A 27952-nucleotide genomic window follows, 5' to 3' on the forward strand; every position below is an offset into this window, starting at 1 on the left:
CTGTCTCTGTCTCTGTCTCTCTCTCTGTCTATCTCTCTGTCTGTCTCTTTCTCTCTGTCTCTCTGTCTCTGTCTCTCTGTCTCTCTGTCTCTCTCTCTGTCTCTCTCTCTCTCGGTCTCTCTCTGTCTCTCTATCTCTCTCTGTGTGTCTCTGTCTCTCTCTGTGTCTCTCTCTGTGTCTCTCTCTCTGTCTCTCTGTCTCTCTCTGTGTGTCTCTGTCTCTCTGTGTGTCTCTCTCTGTGTCCTCTCTGTGTCTCTCTCTGTCTCTCTGCCTCTGTCTCTCAGTCTCTGTCTCTCTGTCTCTCCCTGTCTTTCTGTCTCTGTCTGTCTTTCTGTCTTTGTCTCTGTCTCTGTCTCTCTCTCATACACACACACACACACACATCTCTCCTCTCTCCCTCTCCCCTCCCTCCTTTCCTCCATTCTCCTCTTTCCCTCCTCCCCCTCTCATACACCCACCTCTCCTCTCTCTCCTCCCTCCTCTCCTTTCTCCCTTCTCTTCTCTCTGTCTCTCTCTCTGTCTCTCTCTGTCTCTCTCTGTCTCTGTCTCTCTCTCTCTCACACACACACACACATACCACACACAGACACACACATACACACAAACCTCTCCTCTCCCTCTCCCCATCCATCTCTCTCTCTCTCTCTCTCTCTCTCTCTCTCTCTCGCTCTCTCTCTCTCTCTCTCTCGCTCTCTCTCTCTCTCTCTCTCACACACACACACACACACACACACATCTCTCCTTCCTGTTTCCCTCTCCCCTCCCTCCTCTCCTCTCTCTCCTTCCTCCCTTCTCCCCCAACTCCTCTCTCTCAGAAAGAAGAGGAAGAAAATGAACCAGTAAGTATAGGAGGAGACAAGACAAAGTAATGATGGGCAAATGTGTTTGCTATGCACTATTTACATGAACGGGAAGTGTTGTACTGAAGCACAGTTGTGTGTATATTTAATATGTCAATAAAACATTTAAAATTATGTTTATTTATAAAGTTGCTTCTCTTCATTTCATCAGTTTTGTTAATTTACAAATTATATATTTGTGGCATATAAAATGTTTTTAAAACACATGCACACTGTGGAACAACAGTTAAACCGAGCCAATTACCTCATTACCAAATCTTTGGTTTGCAGTGAGGAGAAAAACGTACTCTCACAGTTTCCAGGTTCAGACCGTTGTTAACGACAGTCACCGTAATGGCTTTAGAGTGGATATTTTGAACCGATTCTCTAAGTCTAACTGAAATTTTGTATTTTGACTGACATTGTCCTAGTTCCTGCTGTCAGCAAGTCTCTGATAACCATTGCTTACTCTCTGTTCCCCTAATGAACCTCGGAAGCGCCATGAACAAGCAAGACCATGCGCTATTTTCTGGAGAACCAACTACCACCACACGTTGTCCTCTGACTTCTACAACCATACCATGCCCTGCCCCTGGAAAATAATTCCTTTTTAGTGGACTCAGCTCAACATGTTGAAGATTGCTCATTGAACTCCGTGCATCTTTTTTTTTTGTAGCATAAATTTGTCACTCCCCTAATGCAATTAGCATTTGCTTTTTGTGAAAATCATTTGCAAAAATCCAATGTATTATAACTGCAGAGAATCGTGAGGATTTTTATTTTATAGATTTTTTTTAAAAGTCCCTCTTTGCATTTCAGGAGAAAAAAAATCAACAACAAGCAAACAAAGAGAAAACCTCGAGTCGTTTACAATCTGAACTGGGGTGGAAACAACCAAAGCTAAAATTAAAATCCTTTTGTACTGAAAACTGCAGAATCCTGACTTACCCAGTCTAGGAAAATACCACAAAGGCTTCTTAGAATTGGGTCAGTTGGTATAAAAGCATAAAGAATTGGACTCTACACCCATCCACGCACCGCCCTGCCCTGTTGCCCGGTCGGCCTCAGCTAGGGAGACCGGCTCTTTGATCCCTTCCCTTTTAAAGTAACCCAAGAGCGCCTGCTTTGAGTTCATAGCCAAATTCTCACCCAATAACTGGGATTTTATTTCTATATAAGTGGTTGACTTTGGCATTTATTGAGGAAATGTATCGCTTATTTTGTATTTCACATTTTCTAATGTCTAAATTTTAAATTCCGTGGCTATTTTTACCCTTCCCCATAACTGCGATATTTCTCAGTAAGAGACGGCCCCATCCTCACATGCAGCGTAAATCAGCTCCCGCCTCAAAGTGAGAAAAGATTAGAGTCATTTTCCCTACTTAGAGGTATTCCTGACCTCTCAGACCGGAACTATGCGAGATCAAATCCATTAAGGCCCCTTCCTGTTCTTTAAACTGGCGCACTCTTAGGAAGCGGCCTTACCCTGCCTACTTCGAGCAAATTTTTAAGACCTTTTCTCATTTAAGGATTTAGAAAGGGTGCTGGGAGGGGCAGTACATCATTGGTCACGTGGGGAGGCCGGAAATCCACCGGAAGTCTGATGCTTTCTCTCCCCTTTGCTGTTCAGTCTGCCATGTACTCTTTCTGTATGTGGCCTTTCAAACCAAACAAAAAACGGAGAGCATGCAGCTCTTAATGTCCCCAAGCGGAATGTCATCTTCTTTCCTATTGCACTTGGAGCCACTCTAGTGTGCATTGATTGTCACATCAGGTACTCAGCACAGCTTGTAGACTATCAAAAATATGTGTTCAGAATCAAGAAGAAAACGGGAAAAATACATTAAAGCAGAGGGCTTCAGAATCAAGCTGAAAACCGGGCCATAAGGGATCAAACTATCTCTTTGAGAGCGAAATCCTTTGACAATGGCAACCTTGAAACTGCGACGCTGGCATCTGCTGCCCCTGGTGGCGGTGGGAGGTGTGACAAGCTCAAGCGCTGCTCTCCGGGATGGCCAGAACTATTCTGAACAAACATAACTGCAGTCTGCCGCTTCCCTTGTCCTCTTCTCAACCGCCAGTTGTCTCCAAGGCTTTTAACCATAAATATATGTAAAGCGTCAGACATTTCAGAGATGAATGGAGGGGCATTCTAGTTTCCTACCTTGTCGAGCTCTCTTCCAGTTTGTTCTCACGCTTAGATCCTATAAGACTAGGTTCGAGCTTCTTTTTCCTTCTGGCCTCTTAGCATCGAGGAATACTAATCCAAGTAATTCCTAATGATCCTAACTTGAACAGACTTTCGAAGCAGGAGATTTAAAACTCCTTTCCACTTAAAACTTCCCCTGTTGGGGGAAGTTTGCTTGCATGTGTGGGTGCATGTATGTGTGGAGGTCGATGTTGGGTGTTGTCCTAGCTGGGTTTTACCGAGTGAAAAAGCACCATAACCAAGTCAATTCTTACGAGGACAGCATTTAATTGGGGCTGGCTTACAGGTTCAGAGGATCAGTCCATTATCATCAAGGCAGGAGCATGGCAGCATCCAGGCAGGCATGGTGCAGGAGGAGCTGAGTTCTACATCTGCATCTGAAGGCTGAATATTGGCTTCCAGGCAGTTAGGATGAGGGTCTTAAGCCCATACCACAGTGACACACCTACTCTAACAAGGCCACACCTACTAACAGTGCCACTCCCTGGGCCAAGCATATTCAAACCACCACGGGTGTCTTCCTCAATTGTGCTCCATTTAATTTCCTGAGGCAGAGTCTCACTAGCCCAGAAAATGTTGACTCAGCTAATGTAGCCAGCTTGCTCCAAGGAAACCCATTTCTGCCTGCTTTGGGATAGGGTTATTGCAGAGCCACCGTGCCTGCCTGGCTTCTGTGTGGACGCTGCAATCCGTGGGCTTATGTGGGAAGGGCTTTCTTCATTCACTAAACCCCCTCCCCAGACCCTAAACATTTAAAGTATAGTTTGTACTTGTTGGGGTTTGGTCTGATGCTGCTATGTATTCAAATGCTAAATACTGGACCCCAAGATTTGGTTGCAGTCCAGACAAGCACTTTCTCACATACACCAAATGATGTCGTATGAACTTTGCTTGGTTTTTATTCTCTTACTGGTTAAATAAGAGTGGCTACAGTCAGTTACGTGGGGAGAATAGAAATAGGCAGGGTTTCTGGTATCAGGCTTGGAGGAGGACATGGTTAGGTAGGGACTGCAAGGCTGGGAGAGAGGAGAGAAAGGGGAATCTCCATTAGATGGAATGGACCAAGAGCATGTGATGTGTCCAAGAGATCCTGGGGACAGACCCATGGAGAACAAATAACTGGGGCAAGAAACTTGGGGAGAACAATTGGGAAATAGCCAGTCTAGCATAGAAAGATAGTTTAAGGGTAATTGTCCAATAATTGTGCTAAAGCTGGCTAAATGAATCAATGACACTCTGACTCGATTATTTGGGGGCTAGCCAGGTCATAAGAACTAAAAGGGTTATCAAATATCATATAACAATATGTATTGAGACAGAATGAGTTCATATCTCAATGAAAAGTCTATGGGGAAAACAGGGTTTCAGAGAACACGGTGAGGTGGCATCAACTTTAAGAACACTGGCTGGAATTTTCTGAGCTTTCTCTAGCTATGAGACACTCTTTTGACAGTCTTTTAAGACTTTCTATAAAGACCTTATTGGTAAATTTTCAAGACATGACATATGTAGCATTTATGCCTCTGTGAGTAACATAGTAACTCATTTGTGTGTCTTTCATAGATTTATCTGATACAACATATCCAGGTCTGAGAAAAAAAGGGTGACTACAGTTGCTTTAAACCTGAGGCTATCACAGTAGAGAAGTCCACTGGATTCTGTAGTTAACACACCAAGGCCACGGTACAGCCAGTCTTCTAGGTGAGGTAGTCACAGCTCGGTAGCGTCTCTCAAACTTTTGCAGCCAATGTCCCGCTGCCCAATTGCTACTGCGTCTGCACCGTCAGCCCCTTGGAGGTGACTCTCCCTTGTGACAGCTGGATTGGGTTTTAAGGGCAACAGTTCCATCACACGAACGTAGAAATACAGTTATTCACAGGACCATGTGTTACGTGGGAGAGTAAGTCCAATAAAAGAAGGTCTCATTCCATTTTGGGGGGCTGTAGCTTGCTGATGGTCTAACTGCCGGTACTGTCACTAAGCAGGTGGCCTACAGCTTCTGTTGAAAATGTGAGCCTTCCTTTAGGTCCCTCCCCTCCCCTTGGAGCCCAGGGAAACCCTGTGGCAGAACAGAGGAAGGGTTGTATGAGCCAGAGCAGTCCAGGACGCCAGGAAAACACAGCCCATGGAATGTGGGCTCAGAGACTAAAGGAGCAATGTCAGAGCCTGTGTGGGTCAGCGCTCGGTCTTCTACATATGTGATGTGGTTGTTAGCCTCAGCGGTTTCGTGAGATTCCTAACAGTGGACGTGGGGCTGTCTCTGACTCTTTGACTGCTCTTGCGACCCTTTTCCTCCTACTGGTTTGCCTCACCCAGCCCTGATATGAGAGGTTGTACCTAGTCTTATTGTAGCTTGTCATGTTGATATTCCTGGGAGGACTATTCTTCTTTTCTGAAGAGAAACAGAGGGAGGGAGAAGCCAGGCTGGGAAGAGTGGAGAGAGGGGAAACGGTGGTGTGAATGTATTGTATGAGAAAAGAAATAATAATAATAATAATAATAATAATAATAATAATAATAATAAAGGTGAACCAGCAAATGCCAGTTGAGCATAAAAACGAGGATTGGTTGCCTCTCTTTCTTTAAGTACAATGCCCACTGGGAGGACTAGAGAAGCTACCTCTGAATCAGGACTAAACTTTGTCCCTAAGCCTTTCCTGTGACATTTAGAATTGCCCCAAGTATCAACTCAGTTTCCTGTAATCTGTAATGATTTTAATATATCCCTGTGGCACATACTTTAGTACGTAAGCGATCTTCTGCTTAGTTTGACATCTCAGAAAGAACATTCTTACTTCCTCAAGACACCCCCCTGTGCCTGCTCAGCAGCCAAAGACAATGTCACATTTGTAGACACAGAAGTAATTACCCCAGAGCTTGCTCTCAGAAGGCACAGACTGGTGAAAACCAGGACCTAGTGTCCTTCCTGGTTTTGTGTTAAGTTGAGATCAGCTAAAGTCATTGAAAGGAGGCAGCCTCAGTTGAGAGAATGTCTCCATAAGATCAGGCTGCAGGCAGATCTGTAGGGCGTTTTCTTAGGTAGTGATCAGTGCGGGAGGGTCCAGATAATTGTGGGTGGTGCCATCCCTGGGCCGGTGGTCCTGGGTTCTCTAAGAAAGCAGGCTGAGCAAGCCATGTGGAACAAGCCAGTAAGCAGCACCCCTTCATGACCTCTACGTCAGCTCCTGCCAGGTTCCTGTCCTGTCGGAGTTCCTGCCCTCAAGGCTTTTGATGATGAGCTGTTTGTTACATGAACTTTGAATGAAACAAACCCTCCTCCCCAACTTGCTTTTGGTCCTGGTGTTTCATCACAGCCATAGTGACCTTATCTAAGACACGTAGGAAGCATGATCAAGTTCAACCCTATACTGTACCTTGTCTGATCTGAGACAGATCACTCCGATATGCTTCCGAAGTACCCAAGGCAGAAAATATACACTCCTGGTGGGGGTTGGGAGCAGCATGGATTACTATGAGGGATATTTATGTGACAGTAAAAAATGTTACCTGGGTCTAAAGTTACCGAGGTTTCAACTTTTACGACTTACAAAACAAAACAAACAAAACCAAGGCAACTGTAACTGATAAAAAGAACGGAAGTGGGGTTGGGGATTTAGCTCAGTGGTAGAGCGCTTGCCTAGCAACCGCAAGGCCCTGGGTTCGGTCCCCAACTCCGGAAAAAAAAAAAAGAACGGAAGTAGCACAGTTCTCAGCTCAGAGAGCAGAGCGCTTGCTTAGCGTGAGCAGGGATGGGGGGGGATGGGGTGTGGGGAGGTGGAGGGATGGGGGAGGGGGTGTCACACCCCTTCGTCGTGGTGATACAACAAACACCCCAAAGTTAAACTGTCTGCTTTCCTGGTCCTTACGCACGATTAGTCTCAAATGTAACCTTGGTAATTAAAACTAAGGCAAAGCTTATACTTAGGACGCGATGAACTGCCCGGTAAAACCGGTAAAACTTAGAGACGTCATCAGTTGGTTCTCAAGATGTAATGAGGTCCTTGAATTACAGAAATTGCCACATCAGATACTGTTATATGGAACGACTTTCAGTATGAGTAACAGCTAAATAATGTTGCAGTAATGATGGGTAACTAAGTTATGCGTTCTGTCGGCTCCCGTTACTGTTTGAGAAATCTAAGCTTACACTGCCATCTAGAGGCCAAGGAAAGAATATGAATGACCGCACTTTTTAAATGCTTTGACAGTTTAATTACCTTTTATTATTATTATTTTATTTAATCTTTTCTTACACTCCTCTTTTCAACACACTGTACTTGCATTACCTGAAGACAGCCTCACCTTGGTCCTTCAGTAGTATCTGTGTTAATGTCCCCTCCATGACTGCTGAACAGGAAGCACAGGATCTTGAATAAACAGTAGAGCCAGGGCTGGTCCCAAGTGGCCATGAGGGGTTGTTTTTATTTTTTTAATATTATTACAGATTTTTTTTTAATTTTTAAAAGATGCTTAAAGAGCTACAAATATAGCTCGGAGGCCGCATTTGCTTAACGCGTGCAATGCCTTGGAACTGAGCTTTCTTAGTGTTAAAATGTGCTTCTCACTGACCCATGGCATCTGTAAACTGTGTCCCTTGCTCCTGTAAAACATCTTCTAATGCTACTAAATGTCCACCGACAACTTTAGTATCCACCACAGATGTGCTAACGATCTGATTTACAGGGTGGACTTTGAACTGACTTCTGATTCGCTCTCTAACAGACAAAGCAGCGGTCCTCAGCCTTCCTAACACTGTGACCCTTCAATACAGTTCCTCGCTCTGTGGTGACCCCAACCATAAAGTCATTCCATTGCTACTTTATAACTGTGATTTTGCTATTGTTATGAATCACAATGTAAATATCTGAAATGCTGGATATCTGATATTTGACCCCCCAAATCATGACCCACAGGTTGAGTTCCACTCATACAGAAGAACATGTGACAAAAAGAAAAAAAAAATCACATTTTGCATTCCATAGAAAACCTTTGCTTCTTTTGGATTTTATTTCCTGGTTCTAATACTCCCTAAATGGGTAGAATTTAGCATAGACGTACAGAAACCTGTTGTTGCTGGTCTGCAATATTCCATGCAGATTCTTTTTTAATTTCCTCACGATATGTTACTGACAATGAAATGATAAATAGAGTTCTTCCCAATAAATAAGTCACCTCTCTCTACCCGAACTTAAATGGTATAACGCTGTTAAAGATGACTTATGGTGCAGGACAATTAAAGCAAACCAACATTATTAAGATTTCCAAATGGACAGGTTTTCTTCTCACAGCACAAAACATAGAGACAATTCCGTGATAACTCAGGTCATCAAGAATGTCTTTATTTTAAAAAAGAATCAATACCATGTCTAGTGTCATTGAAACAGAATGTGGGTACAGACAGGAGTCTAAAATCTGAGTTTCAGATGACAGAAAATATAACAAAGAGTTAGGGGAACAGGTATAAAAAAAACTAGTATAAAATTTTTTAATTAAGATCTTCAGTCTTCCTCAAAAAATGATCTCATAAACAGATTATGAGAGCAGATATCGCCCTTGCATGGTGTTACACCAGCCACTTCGCGTGCAGTGATGGAGAAAAGCCTCTCTGGTCCGGTCACCAGGGTTTCACTGTCACCTGGCTTTACCTTTAAGCAGTGTGGACTGTGTCCTCTCTCTGCCTCTCTCTTAAGTGTGATGTGCAGCAGCCCCGGGGCTCGGAGCAGTGCTCCAAAGATCTGGAGCTTTTGTGACTGGAGCAAAATTCCCTAAAGCATGACCTTAAAGACCACGGCCCTGGAGCTTTAAATGTAGACACCGATGCTTACGTTAATACGCCACGCCCACCCTCTCAGGACACGGTGAAAACTGAGGAGCAGCAACCACGAAGCTCAAGGTCAAGCGAGCCCTAGGAACCACGGCTACCTAATGGCAGCTACCTCAGGGTGTGGGTTTAAATGTCGTCCTTCATCATTTCCCTCAGACAAACGGTGGCGTAGCACGAAGCGTCGAGGTCGAAGGATAAGGCCAGCGATGAGGCAGTGTCGTCGGCGTGGGGGCCTTCCGCACGAAGCTCGGCGGCGTCGGGATGGACCAGTCGGTGTGACACGTTGTGGGGGTGTTTCACGATGTGCCTGTAGCAGCCGGGTACATTCAGCTTCAGGGCGGGCACCCTGAACCTACAGGCCTGCAGTCCGTCCCTGCCGAGGACCCCTTGGTACCACCGCCCTACTTTGTTCTCCGGGTACTGAACGTTGTATCCAAGCACGGGCAGAACGACCTGGGAGGAAGAGCAGGGAGAAAGCACGCCCTGTGGATTATTTGCCTTCGGAAAGATAGGCGACCATATCTCGCCTGGAGGACTGGGGCCCGACTCTGTAAAAACAGTGTGCGGCTATAAACAGGACAGTTGGCCTGAGACATGTTTTGGATAGTACCTAGGCTAGCTATATTATCTGGTAAAGAAGCTAGCTAAGACCAGAGACTCGGGAGAGCCATGGTAATCAGCGTCAAGTGTTCAATGTGGAATGGCTGTTCCTAGTTGTCACCTTGCTGGAGGCCTACATAAGGACACTGGGAGAAGGAAGAGTCACTCTTCTCTGGCTGCACGTCCGTTGGAACCTCTAGACCAGCTGAAACGACTAGCCTCGTGGGACTGAGCAACTACTAGATCAAGTCCACAGCCGCTCATTGTTGTGTTAGTTGGACTGCAGACTGTACGTCATCACAGTAAATTCCCTCAGTATACAGAGACACTCCATAAGCTCTGTGACTCTAGAGAACACGGACTAATACATGGGCCAAACCAGAATTCAAAAATAAAGGTTCGTTTACATATCCAGTGAAGACCAACTCTGAAAGCACTCGACCCTACGAGTGGAGTCTTCGGTGACACGCAGGACAGTCTCTACTGCTAACCCTGCCAGCCTGCGTGACAATCTTAGACTCCTTTTACTGAAAAGCAATCAGGTGACAGCAGTGTTTTTATTTTTGTCAGCTGCATGCCCGTGAGTCAGGCCCAATAAGGTCCGTAAGGGTTGCTCCTTTGTTGACTGCTGGAGAGTATGCTTGAATGATAAAAGATGTTTAGAAAATCGGGTAAAAAGCATCAAATGTATAAAGGAATCTCAAAGAAGCTGGGTGCTGTAGGGTTTAGGTCAGCATGCAGAAGGCTGAAGCGGGGTATGTAGGAGTTGGAATCTTAGCCTGGGCTACCGCCAGGCTTCTGAAACATGATTCACTTGTAACCCTTATTATCCAAGAAATGTATACATTACCCTAGGCATGTAATGCTATAAAACTGGTTTAAAAACCAGAAATTTGTCGATAATCATAAAAGATTTATTTCAGGATGATTCTTTGTTATGCATATAATTCTGTCATTTATTAAAGACACTTTTTATTAAATTATTAAAGCAAGTTCGTGTGCTAATGAGATTATGTGCTGTCTATTTTCATCTGAAGCATTAAATCTTGGCTGAATATTTGGAACTGTAGGACAGAAAGCATCTTCAGTGTTTCCCGGAGTTGACGGACACTTGGATTCTATAATCCCCACTAAGAGTGGTGCGTCACATAGACACATGGCACAGAATGGCAGAAGCATACTTACGGCCATGTCAGAAACTGCTGAAAATGCTGTCCTCATCCCAGGTCAAAACTCATCTAACGGTTGTTCTTAAAAGTCAACAGCCAAAACGGCAATTTTTAAAATCAAGTATTCTAATACAATATGGCACAAGCATACATTAATTTGATATGTACATGCTGATGGATGATGACAGAAAAAATATTAAGTCTGTTTTCCAGAAGTAAGCCATTTGTTTTTTTTTAAAAAAACAGAAAATTTTATATGTGCACTAAAACCTACAACTGCTAATGTGTAATAGTCTGGAATCTGAGCTGAGGTGTTCAGGTGACGTCATCATCACCACCATCACCCTCATCACCCTCATCACCATCACCCTCATCACCCTCACCACCCTCATCACCATCATCATCATCACCACCATCAGCATCAACATCACCATCATCACCCTCATCACCCTCATCACCATCACCACCCTCATCACCATCACCACCCTCATCACCACCATCAGCATCACCATCACCCTCATCACCCTCATCACCATCACCCTCATCACCATCATCATCATCACCACCACCACCACCATCACCATCATCATCACCCTCACCATCTGCACGGCTGAGCATGCAGTGCTCACGGTGCAAAGTTACATGTGTTGCCATGCAGAGCCTGGCCTGCAGTGAGGCCACATGATGCAACACCGGCAAACGCTTCTACAGATAACTTGGGTGTGTTACACACTTGGGTTTCAGCTAGCTTTCTGTCAGTGTGCGCTCAGAAACCTTGTGCTGCTACAGATGTTTACCCCGCTCCCACATTCCGCCGTAGGGTCACAGCCTACAGACTTAGAAACTGGGCTATAGATTCAATGAAGGCCACACAGATACCGTGCGACACTATTCATGTGATATTCTCTCCCCCCGCCCCCAGGGGTAGAGCGCAGTAAAATGAAATAAAAAGAGTAAATCAGTGACTCTCGTGAGGCAGGATTAATGCAACCCTGGAGGTAGGTAATGGTCAGACAGTGGGAAACCCTGGAGGGAGACATGAACACATAGTCAGTGTACGCATGACTATATGTTTATCAGAAGCAAGCTGGAGCTGGAGAGATGGCTCAGCAGTTAAGAGCACTGACTGTTCTTCCAGAGGTCCTGAGTTCAAATCCCAGCAATCACATGGTGGGTGGCTCACAACCATCTGTAATGGGATCCGATGCCCTCTCCTGGTGTGTCTGAAGATAGCTACAGTGTACTCACATACATTAAAAAAAAATAAATAAATAAATCTTTTTTTAAAAAAGAAGCAAGCATAAGTTAAATTATTAGGACGTAAATGGTAGCATAACCAATCTCTTATAAGTATAAATTCATTAAAGAAGCATAAATTATTAGGATATAAAGCATTACTTAATCTAAAAGTTACCTAAGAAGGGAGGGTCAGATTTGTCTCTAGCGGACAATGCTTATTTAAAATCTAAGTGACAGAGACTTCTGATCACGTTTACCTGGTGCAGTGCATATGTGTCAGCTGACTCCTCTTCCTCGGTCACCAGGTGAACCTAGTTTTATAAAAAAGAAAAAAAAAAGATACGACGGAAATGAGTGGTTCCCAAATGCTCAGATTACCTCACTGATCCCTGACTCTGGCCCACACACTGAATATACACACGCTCAAACACCGTCTCCTTATAATCGCTTGTGTCTAGAGAAGCCCACGACACAAAAACAGGCCAATCTGCATCGACCTCACAGTGCAGAAGCGAGCGAGCGAGCTGCAACCGTGGCTGCCTCCCGACAGCACTTTCCTCTGTCACCCACGAATTATGCCGAACTGAACATCTGCTTCTACAAAGCCAGCCCTGCCTTCAACCACCCCGTCCCCAGGAAACACGGCCATGGTTTACCCAGCCGTTTGCCAGTATCTGTTCCAGAGAACGGTTGTAGGCTTCAGAGACGGGAAGGGAAGGAAGGTGGTGTGCCATGTATTATGTTTGAAACGCTCTGCTCAGAGCGTCGCAGAACACACAGTCCTTGGCTGGAGAGATGCTCAGCTGTGAGCAGCCCTGGCCACTCTTGCAGAGACACGGACGGTGCCTGAGTAAATCATGGGTTTCAGACATAGGGCCGATAAATTCATGCTGGGTTCTCTTTTAATTAGCCCGAGGTAGATCTCTATTACCTGAAATTATTCGTATATAGGGAGCCCAGCATTAATCTAGGTGAGGCTTTCTTTAGGCAAAGCTCAGAGTCGACCTTCCCTCAGGTTTTGAAGTGCTGGGCTGTGATGTATCTTTATTAACTGACTCCTAGATCTACATTCTGGTTCCTCCAGAGGAAACCCACCTAGACACACTACCTTGGTGGTCTGAATTTTTCCTACCTGGGCATCAGCTCTCATTCCTATAGAATGAGAGTCAAAGGACCAGATATATGAAATCCTTGTCCCCTAATACCTAACAATTTTACAATGTGTCATATCCTCATAGCATCATCACAGAACTTTCTTTCGGGGAAAGCAGAGAGACACATGCTGGCCGAGGAGGCGAGGGAGAGAGCGCCCTAGTTGGGGTGTGTGGGCGAGCCAGCTCTGGACCGTTCATTCTTGTTTTTAAGAGGGCAGCTCTGTGCATACACGTACGTGGTGTGTGTGTGTGTGTGTGTGTGTGTGTGTGTCTGTGTGTGTGTGTGTGTGTGTGTGTGTGTGTGTGTGTGTGTGTTTGGAAGTGTGCTCTTTAGTGAAAGCCTTGCCACCTTTCACTCTGTGCCACTGTTTCTACACTTAGCAACCCTCAAGCGGGAAACGAGCAAACGGAATTACTGTCTCTGGTGCGGCGAAGTCACCTCCTTGGCGGGTACTCACTTTACTGCTTGGAAGATGCTCGTCCGCATCTTCATCCAAGCAGACCAGGTCCCCCTTCACCACCTTGGGTCCGTAGGCTGCCAGTCTGTACGACGCTGCCTCGTTCCAAACCCTGCTACTGTATGCGTGGATGTAGAATATACGCATGGAATGGGGGAAGGAGAACCAGGCCTGGACGCAGCCTTCCTCCGTCACGCCAAAGCGATGCAAGGACTCCAGCAGCGCCCGCTCTCGAACCCGGAACTCGGGCATCAGTGAAAGCGTGCCTTTAGCGTCCTCTGAAACGAAGAACAAATCAGCTCGTAGCCACTTCCACAGCAGAGCTACCCGCAGGATGCCTTTTCAAGCAGCCTAAATGAAAGGCACTCCTTTGTGGAGACATGGAGTAGTACTGGTTAAACCCGATGATACTTGAAAAGGCTTGCTTTTCTCTTTCTTTTTTTTTTTTTTTTAGATTTTATTTTCCTTGAAAAATAAGAAAGAGCAAACGAACCTCTGGTCAACAGGAGCAGCTGACCGGACCCCTTCCTTTAGGACAGTGTTAATCTAATTCAGAAGACTGGTAAATAAAAACTACCAATCACCAAAGATCAATAAGCCAGCAGGCTGCAGGGGTCTGGGAGTTTCGAAAGGAGAGTATGGACATCCAACAGAACATCAGCGGCATCCGCAGCTGTACAGAAACCTACATACCAGTTTGGAGGAAGTATTTCTTTGCTTTATTGACAGGATCATCCGCGTCTTCTGGCGTAAGAAATAATTTTATGGCCTTTACCTGGAAAAATTAACCAAGTAAAGATGGTTTTTTAAAAAAATGACCAATTACTTTTTTTTTAAAAAAGGAGGCAAATTCTTGGGCATCCTTAAAGGACTGAAAATGTTGCTGCAATTTCCTCCTTCAGCTTCCAACACTGAGTCTGTTCGCATGTAGAGATGATCTTCGATACAAACTAGCATACAAAGTAACAACCAAAATACCCTGGCCAAGCACTTCAACAATTACATTCCTGTCATTCTTTTCTCTTTTACTGTTTTATGTATCTGAGTACAGCGTCCATTCCCATCACTCTTTACTCAGTTGAAGTAAGAATATAAAGGCATAACATAAACACTCGGACTTGGCCCACGTGGGACAAAAACAGGGAAGTGAGAAGGCCAGAGCCTCTGGTTTGGCTTATATCCTCAAAGTCCTTGAAATGTTGGGTCTTACAAAACAAGTTATGGCTGGCAAGGCAACTCAGTATATAAAGGTGCCTGCCACCAAGCATGATGACCAGAGTTCAGTCCCCAGGACACACATGGCGGAAGGGGAGAACTGACTTTGGCAAGCTGTCCTTCACACTGCCAAAATACGATAGAAAGTGTTAATTAGCTGTTTTGTTTAGGCTGGAGAGATGGCTCAGTCGTTAAGAGCACTGGCTGCCCTTTTAGAGGTCCTGAGCTCAATTCCCAGCAACCGCATGGTGGTTCACAACCATCTGTAATGAGATCCGATGCCCTCTTCTGGTGGGTCTGAAGACAGCTACAGGGTAGTCATATACACAAAATAAATCTTAAAAAAAATATATATTTTATTTTGTCTTTCTTTTTTTTTTTTTTCAGAGTTAAGGACCAAACCCAGGGCCTTGCACTTGCTATACAAGCACTCCACCACTGAGCTAAATCCCCGACCCCTATTTAACATTTTAATAGTTTATTTTAAACCACACATATATGTGACGTTTCTTTCTCTCTTTCTTTCATTTAGAAAATGTATCTACTTGGTTCCTGTTACTGTATCGCCGTATTTACACCAGGACTTCTACCTAAGACATAGCTCATGGTATAAAAGAACTTAGAGAGGTTCAACCATTCCACTTCCCATCCCATCCTCTTCTACAGCGCTGATCCGAGCAAATACTCATTAAAAAGCTAAGGCATCTGGTGCCTGCTGACTTTCTGACGACTTGACACATGCCTAGATCGTCTGGGAAGAGGGTGCCTCCATTGAGGAAATGTCCTCATCAGAATGGCCTGTGGCCAAGTGTGTAGAGCATCTCCTTGATTTAATGAGTGATGTGGGAGGGGTCTGTCTCGCTGTAAGCGGTGCCACTCTTGGGCAGGTGGGCCTGGGTTATATAAAGAGCAACAACAGAGCAAGCCATGGGAGCAAGCCATGGGAGCAAGCCAGTAAGCAGCATTCCTCCATGGCCCCTGCTTCAGCTCCTTCTTCCGGAATCCTGCCTTAGTTTCTCCTGGTGATGGATGATGTTTGAAAGCCAAACAAACCCTCTCCTCCCCAAGTTGCTTTTGGTCAGGGTATACGGTTACAACTGTAAGAAGCAAACTAAGGTAACATCCAAGCAAACACTAAGCCTCTGTCACGTGCTGAGGACTGTGTGGGGTGTGATGGGTAGAAAAGACTGAGCAATCTCAACGAGGGAATCAAAACAAAACACAGCAAGATGAGAAGTCCCAGGTCACAAACGCAGTGGCCATTCAAGTTGACTCACAGAATGTAAAGATTGGGGAGGTAGTGCTGTAAGCCAAGAAAGAATACATGCGGTGCCAGCTACAGGACCAGGCCTCCAAGCTGGCTCTCATGATGCCCTGGGTACCTATGCCAGGCACAGCATTGCCCACATGTATCGGGTCTGGTGTATATGAGCAGAACTCGGCAAAGGCCAAGGTTTGTCACTTTGCCCGACCTTCGGAGCTGTGAGCGATTCCACCATGAATCTTTTATTCAGTTATAGATTCAAGCAATCGCTGGTCAAGTCTATCTTCTCGGATAAGAAGCTAAACATGAGGCCACTGTGTGTACTCTGCTTTCCTGTAATGTGAACCCAAGAGCTGCCTCGGATTCTCCCAGGAGACACGGCATGAGGCATAAAGTGTGTGTGAGCACATGTGCGTGCGCGTGCGTGCAGTTGTATGCCACGGTTAGGTATGTAGTGAGCGTGTGTAAGAAATACAAGGAACTAGAGTTAAGATGATATTTTCTTTAAAAAATTCTTACCATTTCATTCTTCAGGAGAGCCAATCCAATTCGGTCTGTTTGGATTTTCTTTCCTTTCCCAAATCTCTGTGGCCCGTAGTAATTCACAAAACCTTTATTCTATGAATACAATAGGATATAATAAATTAGAGCTTCATAAATATAGTATAATCAAGTTCTCTCTCTTCATATTTAATTGAGAAATGCGGCAATCACCAATAATACAGATGGAGACGGGCGGAGTGGTCCGAGAAGTGTTAAACAGTTTCACACCAGAAGGAGAAGGGAGCACATTTAAATTGGCCATAAACCTTCAGGGGCTGAGTGCAAAGGGGGGAGGGGGTGGGGCTGCTGAATGTCGAGGCCTGCCTGGGCTATGTGAGACCCTGTCTTGGATAAAGCTCTAAAATGGCTTCCTATTTACCTTACTGAGGAGGTCCTGGCTTACACCACCTGGCGTGCTAAGCCAAGAGAGAGGAGGTACACTGGGATAAACTTCACACTTAACCAAGCCGGATCTCATCCCCTCTCAAGCTCTTTCTTGCTCTGAGATTCTTCTGCTGTTGGGAGAGAGCCGGAATAAGGTACAGATTTCTTTTCCCGCCCGGCGGGCTGGGTTCCTTTACATTGTTCGCTAATGCGTTTCCTTCCGCCTCAGTTTCTTTCTCTGATATTTCCTGGAGAGGGATGAAGATGTCACCTCTGGACGCCATGCTTCAAAAATGTCATGTTACTCAGAAGAAATAGGAAGAAGTTGGTCTCTTTGAAACATAAGGGGGCGGGGAGAGGGGAGAAAGATGGAAAGAAAGAAAGAGGAAGAGACAGAGACAGAGAGACAGACAGACAGAGAGAGATGATGATGATGATGGTGATGATGGTGATGGTGGTGATGATGGTGATGGTGATGGTGATGGTAGTGATGGTGGTGGTGATGGTGATGATGGTGGTGATAGTGGTGATGATGATGAATGAGCACCATCAAGTTTTTTGAAAATGAAGAGTTCGCCATACACTTTATGAGAGAAGTAAAACAGTCGCTCAATGGATAATCGTGACTGAGTACCAATTCAAGGCTTGTTAATAAAGGACGTTACGATAATTTTTTTTTTATCAGTACAGCACGAAGGAACTGATTTCGCTTGTAAAAATCAACTGCAGATAAGGTAAGTGTTCCCTCTTAGAGGCAAAAGGGGGAGGGGGTGTTCGTGGAGGGGAGACCGGGAAAGGGGATTAGCATTTGAAATGTAAACAAATAAAACGATTAATTAAAAAAAGTAAGAAAAATTGTACACTGGCTGAACAGGTTGGACACATACATTCTACTCAGTCTGTATAAACATATGTAACAACCGTTAAAGAAATAGAGGCCACGAATTTGAGAGAGAGCAAGTTGGGGCTGGTAAAAACAGAAGGGCTGGACAGAGGAAAGGGAAGGAGGAAACCAATGTAATTATTGTAATTTCAAACAATAGAAAAAGTGAGTGAAAAATTGGGTTCGGTCCCCAGCTCCGAAAAAAAGAACCAAAAAAATAAATAAATAAAAAATGAAACGCACATGGTTTATCATTCATACACTGTCTGAAACCATCATGCCAAGCAAGTGGGCTTCCATTTTGCATGGCAGTGATGGGCGCACTCTGAGATGTAAGGCCCTCGGAGATTTCGTCCCAGGATTGCTTCTCGCTGCTGATATATGCTTTTCCTGCCACTGTTACACAGCCTAATGATTCTGCATCTGCCCACCTATTGGGCAGATTTCCTGCAGACCCAATGTGAAGACGTAGTTTCATGTAGTAATGCTGTGTAGACAAACTGATGATTTCGTAATCTCCTGATAATGATTTTGTAGAACTCTTAACTTGATACAAGTAATCTCAAGCTCCCTATAGAACAAAAGCTGCAAAGAGAGTTCTGTAAACCTTCATGTGTCATGGGCCAATTGCACTAGGAAAAGAAAGCAGGCTTAGAACAAATTTACAATCTAAAAAACATCCCTTCTAAGTTAGGGATGAGGCCACTATCTAGCAACTGGGAATGGACAATTGATTGAAGGTGCAAGGACAGAAGATAAATTACTGACTAGTTTACCTATACCAGACTTCAAAAGAATAAGGCACAAGGCAGGCGATTTGTCTCTTGACAAAACTGTGCTAACATAAAAAAATATTGCTTTAAACTTATAATGAACTTATGAAGTTAGTAACAATGAATGTTTAGTTAGGTCTTAATGGAGGCATGTAAGCAATTCTGTGATAACTCCTTAGGTCTTATCTGCTTTTGACATGAACTTACTGTGCCTTAAACTTACTGTGAACTTATAGAATGTAAAAACTCTTAGAAACCCATGTGATCAGTTATCCTGAGAAAGCTAAAAACTAATATGCCATGAGGCCTTCTTCAGCTTCATCCAGTATGTGTGTGGTCTATGTGTACCTCCCCACTTCTTTCTCTCTCTCTCTCTCTCTCTCTCTCTCCCCCTCTCTCTCTCTCTCTCTCTCTCTCTCGATCTCTCTTGATCTCTCTCGCTCTCTCTCCCCTCCCTCCCTCTCTCCTTCCCTCTTGCTCTCTCGCTCTCTCCCTCTCCCCTCCTTCCTTCCTTTTCTTTTCTCTCTGGCTCTTGAAGAGTTGAGAAACTCCCGGCCTCTTGCTTGGCCAGTGAGAGGCAAAAGAACCCAGGTAACTAACTCTCTTTTCCCTTGTTGCTCTCAGCAGGAATTAATTGCCAGAAGCCAGCAGCTTTTGGCCCAGATGTCCTATACCACCCTTACTGCCTGCCTCAGTTTACCCTGTCATGCCAAGCTGGCCCTTGATGATAGCCACTAAAGAAAACCCGACATCAGGTTAGAAAGAAAAAGGCTGTGTAAGATGTCTAAGACTTACCAAAGACTTCTGGGGAGAATAATGAAACAAAACAGCCACAGGGTGAACCTGCCTACACTACCACACATTACTGAGGGAAGACACCAGAGAAAACTTGTTTCAGGGACTGGTCCCCTTCTGCTGGGGCTGGGCACGCACTGTCTCATTTAATATAGAACACATCAAGAAAACAAAACATACCAGCACCTGATTATCATTTTTAAAAATCATTTATATATGCACACAGGTTGCAAAAAAGAAAAAAGAAAAGAAAAACAAAACAAAACCTCAATCTTTTGTCTCAGAGAGGATTATAGAGATTTTCCTTAATACAATTCCAAAATTGAGTTTTCTCACCTTAACATTTTCTATTGCCTCCAAAATTCTCTCTCTCAGGTTGGCAGAATCATTTGGTTGATTTCTTAGGTTTCTGATGATAATTTCAAAGTGGTTTCCTTTGAGCTGACCAAGTCTGAGAGAATCGTCTACAGACCGAACATTAAACACATTCATTCTCTTCTTCTTAATTTCTTCTTCGATTGTTTTCAATCTAGAATCGGTAAGTCGTACAATCACTTAAATCTTAATTTGCAAATCACGTATTTAATACAGGCTTTAAAATGAAACCTGCCAGGCAACTCCTATCAAAACGTTAAGTACCAAAGGGGGCTAGAGAGATGGCTCAGCGGTTAAGAGCACTGACTGCTCTTCCAGGGGTCCTGGGTTCAATTCCCAGCACCCACATGGTAGCTCACAGCCATCTGTAACTCCAGGCTCAGGGGAATTCAACACCCTCTTCTCCCCTCCACAGGCACTGAGCCCCAAGTGCCACAGACATGTGTGTGGGTAAAGCACTCATGCACAATAAATAAGTATGCAGAATGTTTGGGGGGAAAGCCTTCTGCCTTCTCCTTCATTCAAGCTGTAGAGCATCCCCAATGGTTCTGACCCTCCTGTCCCAACTTGTCTGTTTACTTCTCAGGGTCTGTCCAATCAATAAACCGAGCAGCAACAGAGATTCTGTTTTGAACACTTCCTTACTCAAACTTTTTAAAACAACATATTTTAGAATCATATTTAAAAAAAAGAAAAAATATCTAGATTCAATTTTTCTTTAGGATGGGGTTGTCATACCACAGCCAAAAACTCTGACCCAGAATTGTCCTCTCTAAAAGAACTTCAGGGACAAAAATGGAGAAGAGACTGGGGGAAAGGAGGTCCAGTGACAGGCCCAAATTGGGATCCAGCTCAAGGGGAGGCCCCAAGGCCAGATACCATTACGGATGCTATGGTGTGCTTACAGACAGGAGCCTAGCATAGCTGCAGCCCAACAAGCAGCTAAAAAGGGCCTGATGTAGATACTTTTTACACCCAACCAATGCACAGAAACCAGAGACCCCCGTGGTTGAATTAGGGAAAGGCTGGAAGAAGCTGAGGAGGAGGGCGACCCCATAGGAAGACCAGTCGTCTCAACTAACTTGGATCCCGGAGATCTCTCTGACACCCAGTCACCAACTGGGCAGCGTACACCAGCTGATATGAGGCCCCTGACACATGCACAGCAGGGGACTGTCTGCTCTGGCCTCAGTGAGAGAAGATGCACCTAAGCCTTGGGAGATTTGAGGCCCCAGGGAAGGGGAAGGTCTGGTGGGGTGGTTTGGAGGGGGACATCCTCTTGGAGATGCAGGGAGGAGGAATGGGATGAGGAACTGTCAGAGGGTGGACCGGGAGGGGAATAACAAATGGGCTGTAAAAGAAGATTAAAGAATTTTTAAAAACCCCACATATGTGATTTGGTAGAGTCCTTATTGTCCCTCTCAATATATTTCTTGATTTCTAAGTCTGCTGGATGCTATTACTTGAAGAGTCATTGAAATTCCACACCCATGAACCAAATAAAAATAATCTTGCTCTTTCAGTAATATTTACTGCCTTTGGGTGTTGAAACCTAGCCTTTATTTTAACAATATGATATCTAAATTCCTATTCAGACCCCAGACCAAAATTATATACCACTTCTATCCATATACAGGCCTTAAAAGCATCTCTGTGCAAATAGTGCGTGCTTAAATAGCTTATAGCCGAAGGGTAAAATACGGAGAGCAAATCCAATCAGGGTGGATTCCGGTGCAGGACTTGGTTTTGTGAAATTCAGAGGAAGTATCCAAAGCTTGCAGACTCAAGTGCAAGAATATTAATCACAGTATCGTTCACAGAGAAAAACTGGATAGAATCCCTGTGTTTAAAAAAACCGACACAGACCTGGTTAAGTCTTTTACAAAAATTACGCTGAAAGTCTCTCAACATAAATGCTTATATTACTTTACCATAAAAATATAAACCACAGAGGAAGTATGATTTTCACGTCTGATTTTCATGTCATGTGTACACTCTGAAAAGCATCTTGTTAAACAAGAGATTAAGTGGGGGCTGGGGATTTAGCTCAGTGGTAGAGCGCTTACCTAGGAAGCGCAAGGCCCTGGGTTCGGTCCCCAGCTCCGAAAAAAAGAACCAAAAAAAAAGAGATTAAGTGTTCACTGTAGTTACTTTTGAGCAGTGCGGGCGTTTGTGAGCTGTTCCCTCTCTGATCTAAATCTTGATGAAGAACACAAATTTCTTTTAAAATGGCAAGATTACTGATAAAACTTTATTGCACTGAGACGTGAAATGTGAGTCCAATGCATTCTGCTTAATAAGAATATATCTTAAACGTCAGGGTTTATGATTTTAAAAACCCCACTATAATAATGAAGAAAAAAAGATTTATAAACGTTTACGTCTTCAATTGCACGTTTCTGAATGCCCATGTATATTTGAACATAGTGTCAATATTTATAAACAATGTAGACACTTTACAAACAAATCTACCACTTGTCAGTTTCTATCCTAAAATTTCCTAATTTTTGTAAGATTTTTCTCTTTTATTTATGTGTGTCTGTGTGAATGCATGCAGCATGTGAGGGGCCAGGATAGGTCACCGGGTCCCTTGGAGCTGGCCTCATCTGGAAGAATAGGAAGTGTCTGTAACCCTGAGCCATGCATCTTGCCAGCCCCAAACTTCATATATGTGCACACTTATATACATGGAAGACAATTATTTTCTTAATGTAGAATGTGCTTTTTAGTGTATAAAGATAAGGTGGCCCCAATGCTATTTGGAGTGTTAACCCTATACTTTACCAGAAACAATGCCTCATTACCTCTCAGGAGTCACTTTTCTAACTACCATTGATTGATAGGTGATTGCTTTCTTGTCTTTAAGGCCCGCGTAACTAAAATCCGAAGGAATAACGCCAAGTTTGATGGCCAGAAAACCAATTGCTTCGAACATCTCCAGATTTTCCTTTTGTAGGGTGAAAGCTGAAACAAAATAAGTCTTAGGTTACAGGGAAGAAGGCATCGCTCATAATTACATCCCTCACAAACTAACAGGTCAGGATAATAAACCTAATTATTAATGGTAAACGTGAGCTTTAAAGAAAATACACAACTAGTTTCAGCTGCCATTTCAAGCATTTGTTGGCTCATTGAAGGTGTGAATTAAAAATACACATTCTTTGTTGGGCTTGCAGGTCCACCTTCTAGGCTCTACCTCTGGTGCACTGTGTAAAGCATCACCTGTCAATAAAGAGCTGAACAGCCTATAGCAAGGCCGGAGAGAATAGGCGGAACTTCCGGGAAGAGATAGGAATTCTGGGAAGGAGGCAGCTGTGGGAGATCCGCCACCGAAAAACAGAGGAAGTTGTTTGGCATTAATTCATAAGTAAATAATCCTCTGTCACTATTCGGGAACTGAGGTGGACATAGAAAAGCCCTAATGGTTACAGTCCATTTTCATTCATAGATTCTAAATTCCAACACACAAGACTCCTGATTTGTTGAGTTTCTATTCAATCTTCCGAATACTGTAATAGCAGTTCTGCCTCAGGTTCCAAGGTTGAATGCTGCATAGCAAGCTCTGTACTTAGTTTACAAATCATCACATGAGTGCTTATATTAATAGATTAACCATAAGTACAAAGCAAAATGGTGGTCACAGGGAACTGAAAGGAAGGCATGATTATTCGATTGACGCTGATGTCAGAAAAGGAAGGTGGTAAGATTCACGAGAGGAATGGCGGCAGTTGGTGGTCAGACAATGGAGGGATGGATCAGCCATTAAGGCTAGGCTCACAACCAAAACCCTCAGGAATGGATAAAATGACAAATTCTTTTCTTATTTTTGTTTTCTTTTCTTCTTTAAAATTTATTTTTTATTTTGTTTTGGTTTTTGTTTTTTTTAAACTGGATTTTTTATTTACATTTCAAATGCTCTCCCCTTTCCCCCACCCAACCACCCACCCTTTCCCGACTCCCCATGCTGACATTCCCCTAAACTGGGGGTCCAGCCTTGGCAGGGCCAAGGGCCCAACAAGACCATCCTCTGCTATATGCATCCGGAGCCATGGGTCTGTCCATATGCACTCTTTGGCTGGTGGTTTAGTCCCTGGGAGCTCTGGTTGGTTGGCATTGTTGTTCTTATGGGGTTGCAAACCCCTTCAGCTCTTTCAATCCTTTCTCTAACTCCTCTAATGGGGAACCCATTCTCAGTTCAATGGTTGGCTTCGAGCATTCGCCTCTGTATTTGTCAGAGTCTGGCAGAGCCTCTCAGGAGACAGCTATATCAGGCTCCAGCAAATTTTATATAATACACATTTTACCGGATTTTCATAAACATTTAAAGCAGTGCCTCTCAACCTTCCTAATGCTGTGAACCATGAACACGGTTCCTCGTGTTGTGGTGAGCCCTATACCATAAGATTATTTTCATTGCTACTTATAACTGCGATTTTGCTGTAGTTGTGAGTCTACAAATGCGTATAATGTAAATATTTTTGGAGACAGGAGTGGTCCTAAGCTACAGGTTGAGAATCGCTGAGTTAAAGGATGGTAAATTGGGGTTGGGGATTTAGCTCAGTGGTAGAGCGTTAAGGCCCTGAGTTCAGTCCCCAGCTCTGGGGAAAGGAAAAAATAAAAATAAAGGATGGTAAATTTATTACATAAATACATAGATATGTGCATGAACACATGAAGGAGGAGATTTTTTTTTGGTTCTTTTTTTCGAGCTGGGGATTTAACCCAGGGTTATGCGCTCCTAGGTAAGGCCTACCACTGAGCTAAATCCAGCCCCTGGAGATATTTTTTTATATGTGATATTTGCTTTTTTAAAGGTTGCCTAAGCAAAAATTTTTCTTTTTGCTTTTGGACACCAATATTATCATAGTGGCCTCTTGGTGAACTATTTTAACTTCATAAAACTAATACATTAGAAAGACTATCAGATCTGGCCTCATTATCCCAAATCACTGATACTATTTCAGGTAGTATAAAAGGCTAGAAGCTCTAAGAGAGGGACGTAAGGATCTCCCTGGGAAGGGGAAATAGAACAGACTGGGGGGGAGGGGAGCTGGGGACCTGTGGGGGTGGGAACAGGAGGGATCAGGTGTGTGTTGGGGAGGGGGGCATACTGGGACAAATGACTGGAATTAGGGAGGGACTTTGGGGGCAAGGTGGAAACACAGGACAATGGAAAGCCCGTGGAATCTATGAGGGTGACCCCAGCAAAGACTCCTAGTCATGGGAGACACAGAGCCTGAGCCTGCTATCTTCTGTAACTATTCAAGGCCTCAAATGGAAGGACTTGGACACCAACCCAGCCACGAAACCTTTGACCTACAGTTTGTCCTGCCTGCAGAGTGTGCTGCAAGCAGAATCATCATCCAAGTGACCATAGTGACTTCATCACAGTGATGGGAGCAGATGCAGAGTCCACAGCCAGACGCTAGGGGGGAGCTCGGGAGCCGTGTGGAGGAGGGGGAGGAAGGATTGGAGGAACCAGAGGGGTCAGGGACACTGACTGGGACTCATAGGGGCTCGCAGAGATCCGGGAGACTGTGGGGGTCTGACCTGGATCCGCTGCATATGTGCTATGAAAGAGTAGCTTGGTGTTCTTGTAGGAATCCTAACAGTGGGAGCGGGGCCTGTCCCTGACCCTTTTGCCTACCGGTGGACACTTTTCCCTCCTTCTTGTCCAGCCTTGATGCTCCTGGTCTTATTGTAGCTTATTAGGCCTGTTTGGTAGATGTCCCAGGGAGGCCTGCTCTTTTCTGAGGGAGGTGGGGGTGGACCTGGGAAAGAAAGGAGGTAAGGGGAAGAGACTAGGGGGAGAGGAAGGAGGGGAAACCAGTCATCTGTAATATGACAGATAAGTAAACAAACAAACAAGAAAACCTTAGAGCTACTTAAATCATGTAATTCCTTCCTATAAACCAGCAAATCACCTTAAATCAGTAATTCCCTTCCAACTTGTAAACCTATTTTTACTTTTCCTTCAAAACAGATTAACTCGTTTGTAGTATTGTTTTTCCCACGCCCGCATCTGCAAATGCTAAGATTTGAGACTTCCCAAGCCCAAAGCCCAATGCCTGCAGCCCCAGCACTTTAGGCACTGGGGTTTGAGAGCAGCCTCAGCTAAGTGAGGTCATGTCTCAAGAGAAGCAAAAGCTAGGGGTGCGGCCCAGCAGTAGAAGACTTGCCTTGCAGGCACAAGGTCTTTGATCCTGCCCTGACATCTCACCTACGTCTACTGCTGCCGTATAAAATCAAACCCGTATCACTCCAAATTCAAAGGTCTCGCTCACACCAGCATCCTGTGAGGCGGTCCTTTCCCTGTGCCACACGTATGATGGATGATCACCGGAAACACTTTCTATCCTTCAAGTAAGACAGACAGACCAATAACCCTGGACTTGTCCTCTGACATTTCATTGGATCCATTCAGCCCCAGAAGACCTCAGAGCCCCTAAGGCAGGAATTCTCAAAAATACATTCCCCATGCCAAGTCAGCAGGAAATGATTCCTGGGGAACTGAGTCGATTCCACTCTAACCCTTCTGGGTCTCAAACTGAAACAGGACTCAGAAAACAGGTTACAATGTTTTCTGTGGTTTCAATGCTTGCGGAAGGGTGAGCTCCCCTTCCTGATGAGCCAAGGCTCTCTCTTGCACTGAGGAGTATCTCTTTCCTTCCCAAGCATAACAATAGATCATCTCACCTCCAAACACTTAACTGTGGTTGGCATTATTCTGAAAACAGAAAAAATCATTACTCTCAAAACAGAGCAAGCACAAAACAATTCCTTCTACTTCGCACATCCGTGACTGTTCGGTATGAAAGTCTTTTTATGCACACTTAACTAGTTCATTTTCACACTGAGCATCCTATGCAAAACTTTCCCCAAACACTCAGTCCATATGGTCTTTACAATAGCTCTATGACCAGGTCCGGTTATTCAAATTATCCACCTTTCGCAAACTTTACACAAGGAAGATGATGAGTAATTACATTACCTGTATACACCGCTCTTCTTCTCTCGCCTTCCGGGTGAGATCTCTTTCCGTGTGCTTTTTCCCGGAATCTCACAGTTATGGCTGTGTTTGGGTTCCCAGCACTGTGGCTCTGCCCAGGAAAAGACTTGGTTTCCACCAGGTTTCCGAACTTCTTGTTGAGAAAATGGTGCACAGCCTTCCTGTGATCTTTGTTTGGATCCGGTTGAAAGGTAAACTTGGAGTTTTCTTTCTTTGCGTCCAAATATCTGAAAAAGCCAAGTGCTTCCTCTTCAGACACCAAGTGGCTGAGTTCCTTATACTCAAGACTCGGTTTTACAACCACTTCGCTGTTGTTTCCTACGGTTATCAAGAAGGGAAATGTCTGCCTCACAGCACTGTGCAGGGCAGCCCTTTGGCGTTTGTCAAGGATCCTGCCTAGGGACAATTCAGGAGACGGTTCGGTTAGTTCAGTTCTTGAATTCCACATCTCTTTGACATCACGGGCAAAGTGATCCAGCGATGTGTGAGTGCTTTCATCTAAAAGTGAACTTAATAAACCAACGCTTTCTACTTCACATTTAGAAGTCGCACAGCGGACGCTGTTTTCTTTTTCTGAGTCACGATCCGAGCCCGCAGGCTGGACCCGGTCGCCCTCCGAGTGCCCCGCGGGTGAGCGCCCGGGCGAGTTAGCGGCTTCTTCATTATTTTCACATTCTAAGTCTACAGTCTGAGTATTTAGCTTTGGCTTCTTGACGCAATTACTCGGATCAGGTTGTGTTTTACTAATTTCACAAAGAGGTTCGTCGGTGGCCTTGCTGACTAACCGTCCCAGTTCGTCGATCTCAGTAACGATGAAGTCACCGGGTGAGGTTTTTATACTGCCCTGAAATCCGACGTGGTCGTTGATGAAACACAAGGAGTCAGACCTGATTCCGTCGTCCGCATCCTCTTCCATTCTTAACGGTGCCTGTAAGAGAGACAGAGCGCTCAGCTGGCAGAAGCACCTACAGATAAAGCAGGATCGAAGGGGTCCCACTCAGTCGTCTCCCTCTCAGGTCTGGGTTGCCTAAAAATCACTAATGACTTCCTTCAGGGATCTATGTGGGTGCTCTGCCTGCCTATAGCAAGCAATGGTCTAGGCAGCCATTTGCATCTTGATTTCCCATTCATTCCAAGATCCTATTATCCAGAATTAAAATGGGTCAATTTGGGGTTGGAGAAATGTTGCTTTGGCAGAGGACACTAGTTCAGTCCCCCA

At 44.5% G+C, this 27952-nt stretch overlaps 1 protein-coding gene across 1 annotated transcript; it reads right to left on the minus strand.

Annotated features, from left to right (window-relative positions):
* Window positions 1-8366: 8366 nt before the first annotated feature.
* On the minus strand, window positions 8367-27657 carry Pus7l (pseudouridine synthase 7 like). The gene is made up of 8 exons (XM_032885429.1): window positions 26716-27657; window positions 22529-22688; window positions 19686-19878; window positions 16491-16589; window positions 14186-14267; window positions 13493-13770; window positions 12138-12191; window positions 8367-9325 (listed from the first exon to the last, which is right to left on the minus strand). Exons 1-8 carry the CDS (start codon window positions 27647-27649, stop codon window positions 8999-9001), a joined length of 2127 nt encoding a protein of 708 aa, XP_032741320.1. The 5' UTR covers window positions 27650-27657; the 3' UTR covers window positions 8367-8998.
* Window positions 27658-27952: the final 295 nt, after the last annotated feature.

The sequence above is a fragment of the Rattus rattus genome, chromosome 1 (assembly GCF_011064425.1).
Source record: "Rattus rattus isolate New Zealand chromosome 1, Rrattus_CSIRO_v1, whole genome shotgun sequence".
In the NCBI taxonomy this organism is placed as follows: domain Eukaryota; kingdom Metazoa; phylum Chordata; class Mammalia; order Rodentia; family Muridae; genus Rattus; species Rattus rattus.

Coding starts and splice junctions, on each gene's coding strand:
- Pus7l (XM_032885429.1), bottom strand. CDS start 27,649: ATGGAAGAGGATGCGGACGACGGAATCAGGTCTGACTCCTTGTGTTTC. Junction 19,879..22,528: donor AGAAAAGTGACTCCTGAGAG/GTAATGAGGCAT, acceptor TACCGATTCTAG/ATTGAAAACAATCGAAGAAG. Junction 16,590..19,685: donor AGGCAATAGAAAATGTTAAG/GTGAGAAAACTC, acceptor TTGTATTCATAG/AATAAAGGTTTTGTGAATTA.